This window comes from Sinocyclocheilus rhinocerous, unplaced genomic scaffold (genome assembly GCF_001515625.1).
Source record: "Sinocyclocheilus rhinocerous isolate Xijiao unplaced genomic scaffold, SAMN03320098_v1.1 scaffold3930, whole genome shotgun sequence".
Classification (NCBI taxonomy): domain Eukaryota; kingdom Metazoa; phylum Chordata; class Actinopteri; order Cypriniformes; family Cyprinidae; genus Sinocyclocheilus; species Sinocyclocheilus rhinocerous.
In genome coordinates, this window is record NW_015662578.1 from 70,791 (window position 1) to 80,170 (window position 9,380).

The window sequence follows — 9,380 nt, forward strand, 5'->3', positions numbered from 1 at the left end:
TTAAATGTTTAAACTGGCAAAGCTTAAATGAGTTTAGTTTAAACACAGATATCAACGTGTGCTGTTCAGGTCTCACCTGTGCACGCATGCTATCAGCAGCACCTGGGTGATGATGGAATAAATGACTGCTCATATTCCATCATACGGCATTCGCATTGAACAAGAGTGAACGGTTTGTCCACGTTGTTTTTTTTTTTTTTCATCGCTGTTGTTGTAATGTATTGGGAAGCCAGAATGCGCATCCATCAACAGAAACATATATTAGCCGAAGCCTGTTTGCTTTACCTGTTATTTATAGCAAACCATATTACAGATGCGTTGTCAGATTTAAGTTGAACCGCGGTCCTAGCGCGTGCCGAACCGTGTGTGGAGAACCGTACGGTTTGATTTTTTTCCGTGAACCGTTCCACCCCTAGTTCAAATACAACTTGCCGACGTGTTTTATTAATATCAGATACACATAGTGTAAATAACTATAAATAAAGTTAACTCTATTCTTCTCCCAGTTCACCGGCCACTTACTTACATGTATTTCGGGAGAAACTGATACATTTACGTGCTGTAAATCCGACTGACAGGACTCTCTGAACTGCAGCGCGAACAAACATGGCGGCGCCCATCTCATGTTATAGATCATGATCAAGATAATTTAGAGCAGTTTTTAAACGACAAAACACACTAATTTACACATATTTGTGAATCATAATGTCAGATAGTTGATGATATGGTAAGCAAGTTTATGAATATTTTGAATAAAAAAGGAAAAACGAAATAAAAGCGACCCCGTCATACAGTGATATTGTGGCCACGGTGTGTCACGTGACAAGCATGACACGTCGCCATGGAAACAGTAAGGAGAAACGTTCTAAAATAACCATCGCCTAAAAAAAAAAAAAACTCACTCTGGGGGGACCGCTAGAATATTTTAAACTCATCAGTGAAAGGGTTAATGAGATTAGTATTGACCAAGATCAGAGGCTGTCATATGTGGATCAACTTACTTTGTTGTGAATTTTCAACAGTTTCAATATGAAAAATAATTTTTATATTGATTCAATGGATTTATTGCATTTTGGGGGGGAAATTATCAGTTTTTATAACAAATCTTTGAAAATCAAAATCTGGATTTCAATTTTTTATGTTATTATAATCTGAAGATGCTATGTGAAAGTTTGAAACAAAAAATAGTGGTTTTCATCTTGCCACTTTCTTTGTAAAGAAAACACATTTTTACTCAAATTAATCAAAATTGATTTATAGCGTTTTGGAACCAAACTGGATTTTTTTAAGGGGCAAGTGAAAGAAGATAATTTAACTTGCCAGACCGGACAACTAATCTGATTAAAGCATCTAATTAGGGAAGCACCGAAATTTCGGCGAGAATAATTCTGATTTTATTACATTCGGTGTTAACGCAATTGATAATGGATAATCAACAGTAACAACACGGTCGCGCCAGTTGAGGCTCACGCAGCCTGTCTGTGAGAATCTCTTGGAGAAATTAAAACAAACGAACACAACTTCACACAGAAGAAAGAAAAATTTAACTTAGTTTTTATATTTTATATTAGTTTTTATATATGACTCTGCTGGCTCGTCTCATGTCGGTCCCAGCGTTTTATTCGGATCTCCGCCGGAGGATCAGATGTTGATTGCAGCAATTTGTTTACATTATTTCACCAAAAAAGAAAATCAGTCTTTTTCTGTTAAAGGGGTGGTTGAGTTTTTTTTTTTTTTCTAGGCTTAATTGTGTTTATGGGATGCAGTCTAACATGTGTTAATGCTTCGTAAAAAAAAAAAACATAACTTACCTTTAGTCTACACCGCTCTGTCCCTTCTCATTTGAACGCTCCGATGAGTTCCTGTTTTTATGAAGCCCCTCCCTCAGAAATATGCATTGGGCTCAGATTGGTTAGCTGGCTCAGTGTGTTGTGATTTGCTAAACTGTCAGTGTGCGTCTAATCGTCACGCCCCTCAGCTCAGTGGCATGTGCTCCGGTTGTATTGTAAACGATGTCTCAATATTGCTTATCTATAGAGTGGGGGAACTATGACGTCACTTTGTATGCGGATCGGCTGTTAGCATCGCACTGGTCCCCTCGACAAAAAGCCAATTGGATTTTTCCATAGGCTTTTGGATTATCGCAAAAAAATAAGCTCTGTGTTCAACCATAGTTCATGAAACTTTTGTTTTGTCCATCGAGATAATCTTCACAAAATAATATAACTTTTATGAATTTTGAAGCCTAAATAAAAGCGTCACTTAGGCTATAAACGAACTACAGCACCACGGTCGCTCGCTTTCAACGTCACCACCACCATGCTTCCAACAACTTTTCAAACTTATTTTTAACACGTTCAGTGAAAAGGATTTACTCCGTATATGAATTTTAATCCACGCTACATGGACATTTTCATATAAACTGGAATAAATACAAAACAAGAGCCAAACTAAAACTGAAATGAGACATTAGTAATAAATAGTATAGTGAATAAATGAAATAATCATAACTAAAGGACATGTAAAAGCACATATTTCTGTACATTTCAAAATAAAGTGTATTAAAAGTGAATAAATCTTTGATTAATATGAATATTTTAGTAACCTCCTGTCGTCGTTCCATCGTGCAGTGTGAACACAGCAACAACTGAACGCTACCCCAGATAGTCGTTCAGTGTGAAACCAACAGTGATGCGACGTCTTTGAAAATCGTGCAGTGTGAACTCGGCATAAGCCGGTAAATGTGGTGTTTACATGGAGTAATCATATGAGTTTACCTTATGGTACGAACCCAGAGTCTTTATATCAGTAAGCAATAAAACGAGCATCTTCCATCCAAAGACTTGTGTTGCATTTCGGGGCAAAGCAAAAAAAAAAAAAAACCTTGTCGAACAACAATATAAAATGCGGGACACTATTAATTGGTTATTCTACAATTAATTGTACTATAAATGATACTACAATTGGAATATACTGTAAATTGATAAACTGTTCAGCGTGATGACATTTAATGTCTCCGACAGCACATGTAGTCCCATTTAGCAACTTGTTAGCAACCGTCTTTAAGAAACGTAACCGTTTTTAAAAATCACGAGTAGGGTGTAACTGGTGTGTTTTATGTCGCAGAATAAAACGTGAAAGTATCTTGAGCTTGTGTGATCCACGGACCTTATTTTAGGGGATTTAACCAAACTCCCATTCAAAAAAAAACTTTGACTCTGGGACGATGGAACCGGAAGTGCTAAAATGCTAACTCGCTTCCGGGTTTTTGCCTACAAAGTGACATCATAGTTCCATCACTCTATTTGAGGCCGATTGAGACGCAGAGAATATTAGTGAAGAGGATCGCGCAGAACCTGTGCAAGTACGACTCTTAATGGTATGTTTTTTGTTTGTTGTTGTCTCATACATTTAGATACGCTGTTATTTGTAAATGCTACTGCTTATGTTAGCTTTTAATATACAGTTTTATCCTGATTAAAGCTTTAATACAGCACGGCAACCGCACGTGCGTCCATGTTTAATGCTTCTCATAGCTATGTGGAAAAAATATCTGTCTGTCCATACACATAAAGTGTATAATTGGAATTTGGAACAGTTTATTGGAGCTGACGAGATGATGATCGAGAGAGAGAGAGAGAGAGAGAGAGAGAAAGAGAGATATGCAGAGCACAGCATGTGCAGAGCAGGGGGGGGCGCGAGGGACAGGATTAAGAACAATGATTTTGAAACTTGTGAATCTATTACAATCACTAGAAGACAGAATTGTGATTAATATATGAATAGATGTTTTCGTGCACCCCTAGTTTTTTTTTTTTTTTTGAATCTTTATTTATTAAACCTGTATTGTCTTTCTGGTGGCACCATGTATTTTGGCTGTGGTACACTGCAAAAGGGCAATGTCCAGGAATTATGACATTTACGTCAATCTAACTGGGGTAGATGAATCCAACCACAATTTTAAAACAACCTTTTTGGCAGCAGTAAGAGCAGCAAAAGAATTCTTTTTTGATTGACAGATAATGACCGCGACGAATCATCCAGTAAAAGAAAAAGCAGTGGGTACTTTTGGATCCGAGTCTTCAGAAGGGCCGACAACAAGTCCTGTACCAATGACCAAAGCAATGCAATTCGGTGCACCCCTAGTTTTGACGGCATGGCAACAACTCTTCCTCTTCTCTAAAGCAGCGCAACATGGCCCCGTCCCCGGGAACATGCAACAAAGGGGGCGGGGCCATGTTGCGTGGCTTTAGAGAAGTTTATGTACATTTCTGGGTTTGTGACATAACAAACCCAGGAAGTAGCTCGTTGTAGTCCCTACGAGCCGTTTTTGTAGGCATTACACTGCCAGAATTTTAAAAGACGATATCTCCGTTTGCATTGAACTTTCAGCGTTGTAACTTTGCAGATATTGTTTATGCTCAAACAGCAACATTACACACTAACTAACGTTAAAAATGTGAAATCGCAATCAACCACCCCTTTAAAAACCTACCAATCCACTTAGGACTGGGTCACAGAGTGTCTCTGATGCCATCTGGTGGAGAAGAAATTACATAAAATTACATTTTATGGTCAATGCCACTAGAAGGGCCTATAGGATCCCTATGGAGATTCTTAACTGAACAAAAAAGTGAAACATTCAAACAGTCCAATTTGAAGCTTCATTTTTCTTTATGCATTTAAATGTATATTTAGACATTAAAAATCAATATAAAAAAAAAAAAAGTAATTTCCCAGCATTAACATCATTCATGTTATAATGTGTTTCTCTGTGAGTATGTCTACATTTGTATGTGTGTGTGTGTGAGTGTTAGTCTCAGCTCTTCATTTGGGTATGCATCCTTACCTCATTGTGTTAGATTTTGTATATAATAATATTAATAATACATATATTAAAAAATTTTTTTTTTGTAAATTCCATTCAGTCCTATGCGGGTCAACCCACGAGGGACACTTACTTTTTTAGTTACTTGTTTAATTACACCCACATAAACTCCTATTCCACTCTATTTATGTATTTATTTATTTATTTGTTTGTTTGTTTGTTTGTGTGTGTGTTCGGAGTCACAAAGGTTTGTATCACTCCGATTAACACATGATGTGTTAAATACTCACATCACACTTTATTTCCTTTTTTTAAATGAACAATTCAAACAAAATATACCAAGACAACTGGTATCCTACGTACGTCCTATGCCCTATCCTGTTGTCTGTTATGTGTCTTTTGTATTCCTCTTTTACATCACCTACACACAAGTCCGGTGAGTCAATAGCTGTGGAACTCCAGTAAGTAAGGTTGTCAAGGCTATTTTATTCACTTAAACATCGGATGAATTGATTATTTTCTCTTTAATAAAAATTATGCCAAAGTATTTTTCGACGAGTCGCTATGTTAGCAATAATAACGTTATCTGCTTGACGGAAAGGGTTGCCAGGTTTTCACAACAAGACCCACCCAATTGCTACTCAAAACTAGGCCATAACTAGCCTAAACTAACCACGATTCGAGGGGGTCCCCCGGTAAAAATCGCGTTCCGGGGACTAAAATACACGTTATTGGGGTCGCTTCAACCTGCGGACATGCAAAACAACCCACGGTAACAGTGATAAAGTAGCACAATTCCATGGGAAAACCGCAGACTTGGCAACACTGTGACAGATAGAAATGTCTACAACGGACACGACCGCTGTCGCCGCGGGACCACAACAGCTTGAAGTTGTCTAATTTGGCACGGTCTCCCTGCTGCACTAATAGTAGTAAGGCTTTCCTCTGTGTATACATATCCTTACAAGTACAATTTTAGCCCCCCGACTGAGCCTGGTTTCTCCCAAGGTTTTTTTTCTCCATTCTGTCACCGATGGAGTTTTGGTTCCTTGCCGCTGCTGCATCGACACACTATTTTCTTATTTTGATACTGTAAAGCTGCTTTGACACAATCTGTATTGTTAAAAGTGCTATATAAATAAAGGTGACTTGGCTTGACTTGGCTTGTGTCCCCTTCAAAAACTGCTCTTGAGAAATTTTATGTTTATTGTCCCCCCTAACTGTTAGACGAAATTTACGTTTGTAGCCTCTGATTAATAGCCTCTGCCAGCAAAGTGGGATATTTACACAAATAGGCACTCCGTTAAATAATTATGTACAATGTATATTTCTATGTAGAAGCCAAGGTCTGTGTGCAGTGAAAGCTGTCCTCCAGGCACTAGGAAAGCTGCACAGAAAGGAAGACCAGTCTGCTGTTATGATTGTATTCCATGTGCAGAAGGAGAAATCAGTAATGAGACAGGTAGTCTTTATCTCATCTCACAGATCCTTTTTTTGTATGTGTTTTCCCTCTACAATTACATTTTCTGCAAGCAATGTCTTAGCAAATGAGCTCATAAATAAAACCGTTTTTCTTTCATATTTTAACTACAGTGATTAACTTCCTTTTCAGATTCAAATAACTGCAAGCAGTGTCCAGGGGAATACTGGTCTAATGCTGAGAAAAATAATTGTGTGTTAAAGGCTGTAGAGTTCCTGTCATTCGCAGAAGTTATGGGTATAGTGCTAGTCTTTTTCTCACTCTTTGGAGTAGGATTAACAGCACTGGTGGCCATACTGTTTTATAGAAAGAAGGACACCCCCATCGTAAAAGCCAACAACTCAGAGCTGAGCTTCCTGCTGCTCTTCTCATTGACTCTGTGTTTTCTCTGTTCACTTACTTTCATTGGTCGGCCCAGTGAGTGGTCCTGTATGTTGCGTCACACAGCATTTGGAATCACTTTTGTCCTCTGTATCTCCTGTGTTCTGGGGAAAACAATAGTTGTGTTAATGGCCTTCAAGGCTACACTTCCAGGAAATGATGTCATGAAATGGTTTGGGCCTGCACAACAACGACTCAGCGTTCTTGCCTTTACAGTTATACAAGTTCTTATCTGTGTGCTTTGGCTAACAATATCTCCTCCATTTCCCCACAAAAATATGAAATATTATAAGGAAACTATCATTCTTGAGTGCAGTCTGGGTTCTACAATAGGTTTCTCTGCTGTTCTGGGTTATATTGGCCTATTGGCTGTCTTGTGCTTCATTCTGGCTTTTCTGGCTCGCACACTGCCTGATAACTTCAACGAAGCCAAATTCATTACATTCAGCATGCTCATATTCTGTGCTGTATGGATCACATTTATACCAGCTTATGTCAGTTCTCCCGGAAAATTTACTGTTGCTGTGGAGATTTTTGCTATTTTAGCCTCAAGTTTTGGTTTACTATTCTGCATATTTGCACCTAAATGTTACATCATCCTACTTAAGCCTGAACAAAATACAAAACAACATATGATGGGAAAAGTTCCATCCAAATCCTACTGATAGAGAAAATAACATATTATTAACATCATAAATGTAATGGCATTTAATTGTTCAAGAAGCTGATTTAAATGCAAGTAATGTCATAGTAATTGCATACTTCATTTGTACATGATGTGTCCAGATTGACCCTGACAAACTCTATAAACAAACCCATAAGAAAAGTAAAGGAGTTCCCCCTCTATTATGCTTTTTTCTTGCTTCATTAAAACAAATGAGGAACAGTTCAACTGAAAATGACAGAGAACACAGCAAAGGATGTTTTCTCAATATAGTATAAACACTAAAAGGATGGTACGGTGGCAATTAAAAAAGCAAACATAAGCTCACAACACAACACAATTAAAAAAGCAAACATAAGCTCACAACACAACAAAATAAAAAAAAGCAAACATAAGCGGACAACACAACGCAATTAAAAAATCTAACATAAGCTCACAACATAACGCAATTATTTATTATAATAATTATTTAATGATTATTATCAGTTTATCTCTGCTCTTGCGCACAATGGACTCTATGCACGGTCACTTCCGTGTTTTTCCTCAGGTGGCTTTTACATTCGGTGCTGTGCCGGAAGCCATTGTTCCTTACATAGAGCTTTCAAAATGACAAGAGGAGAAGATAATTTTTCAGTTTACAAGAACTTCCCCGGATTACTGTAAATTAATTTCATCTCACGGAGAAGGGCGTTAAATGTTTTAAGTTACATCGACAACTTCAGGGTGAGTATTGTTCTATCGTCTTCTAGCAAATCTAGCTCATAAGGCTGGATAACGCTGCATGACTTCTGCGCCGATTTGATCAGCGCTTAAATAGCGGGGTTAATTTAGAGTTTAGGTTTAAACTCCATTCACCTCAGGTTTTTATGAATCCTAAGAGATAGTAGCAATCCAAATAATCCACGTTTGTTTGCATCTGTGGCTCTGATAGGTGTTTGCTGTGATAGGAACTTCTTCACTTGATATAAAGTATTTTAAATACTTTTCCCATTTTTAGATTGCCATGTATCATAATAAACCTTAAGTCTGACAGTTCATTGTTATATTTTCAATTTTTATTATCTGTAACCTGAAGCTTGAATTATTTACATTTAATACTGCAGTTTTCCAGGGATACCTAACACAAACATGATGAAGCTGTTCAGTAAAAAGCAAACAAGATCAGAAGTGGTTAAGAGGGATAGGGACATCCTTTGAAATATTACTGAACTCTTTACAGTGTATTGGCATGCTTGTAATATTATATAGACTATTAATTCTTCATAATTTATTTTAAATATAGCTTAATTTACAATGTAACAATTTAACCCTTTAACGCGTACTATCACACCGGTGTGATCACTCTAGGCTGGTCCCTGGAGCGTACGATCACACAGGTGTGATTAGAACGTTCAGTGCGTCACGTGATCAACTGCTGAATTCAAAATTCAAATCTGCTTTTGCGCTTTTCCTGGCGCTGAGCCAGAGACGGACACGCTAGCTTGTCATATTATCACAGTGTTTTCAACCATTTAATGCTTATTTTAGGTTTCAGACATCTAAATACACATAAGTACTAGTAAAACAATAAATTTATAGTTAGTAAAATACACACCGATGTCTATGGAAGTGGCAATAATAATCCATTCAATTATAATTTGACGACATGTTTTATTGATATCATATACACATATGTAGGTAACTTTAAAGTTTAGTCTACACTTCTTCCAGTTCACCGGAAACTTACTTTAATGTCTTTCGGGAGGAGAGAGTGAATTTACGTGTCGTAAATCCCACAGCTCGGATTCCCTTTCATGGGAACTTCGAACTGCGTCCTCTAGGGGTCGCTATGGGGAACGCCTCGTCGTGACCCGTGTCTGAAGCATACATTGAAAAAACACCAACTCGTTGGCCGGCGACAGCCATGATGTCACTACCGGTGCGACTATAGTATAAATAGGCGCCGGGAGCACACATCATTTTCTTCTTCGTCTTCATTGACTGTTTTGTTTGAAGCGTGCATTTCTGTGGTAAGAGAGCGATCTCTA

At 37.8% G+C, this 9,380-nt stretch overlaps 1 protein-coding gene across 1 annotated transcript in view; it reads left to right on the plus strand.

Annotated features, from left to right (window-relative positions):
• LOC107728083 (extracellular calcium-sensing receptor-like) overlaps window positions 1-7,354 on the plus strand; it is a 25,010-nt gene extending 17,656 nt beyond the window's left edge. Inside the window, exons 5-6 of the mRNA XM_016538157.1 lie at window positions 6,167-6,290; window positions 6,441-7,354. Coding sequence (XP_016393643.1) covers window positions 6,167-6,290; window positions 6,441-7,354 — 1,038 coding nt within the window. The remainder of the gene's footprint in view (window positions 1-6,166; window positions 6,291-6,440) is intronic.
• Window positions 7,355-9,380: the final 2,026 nt, after the last annotated feature.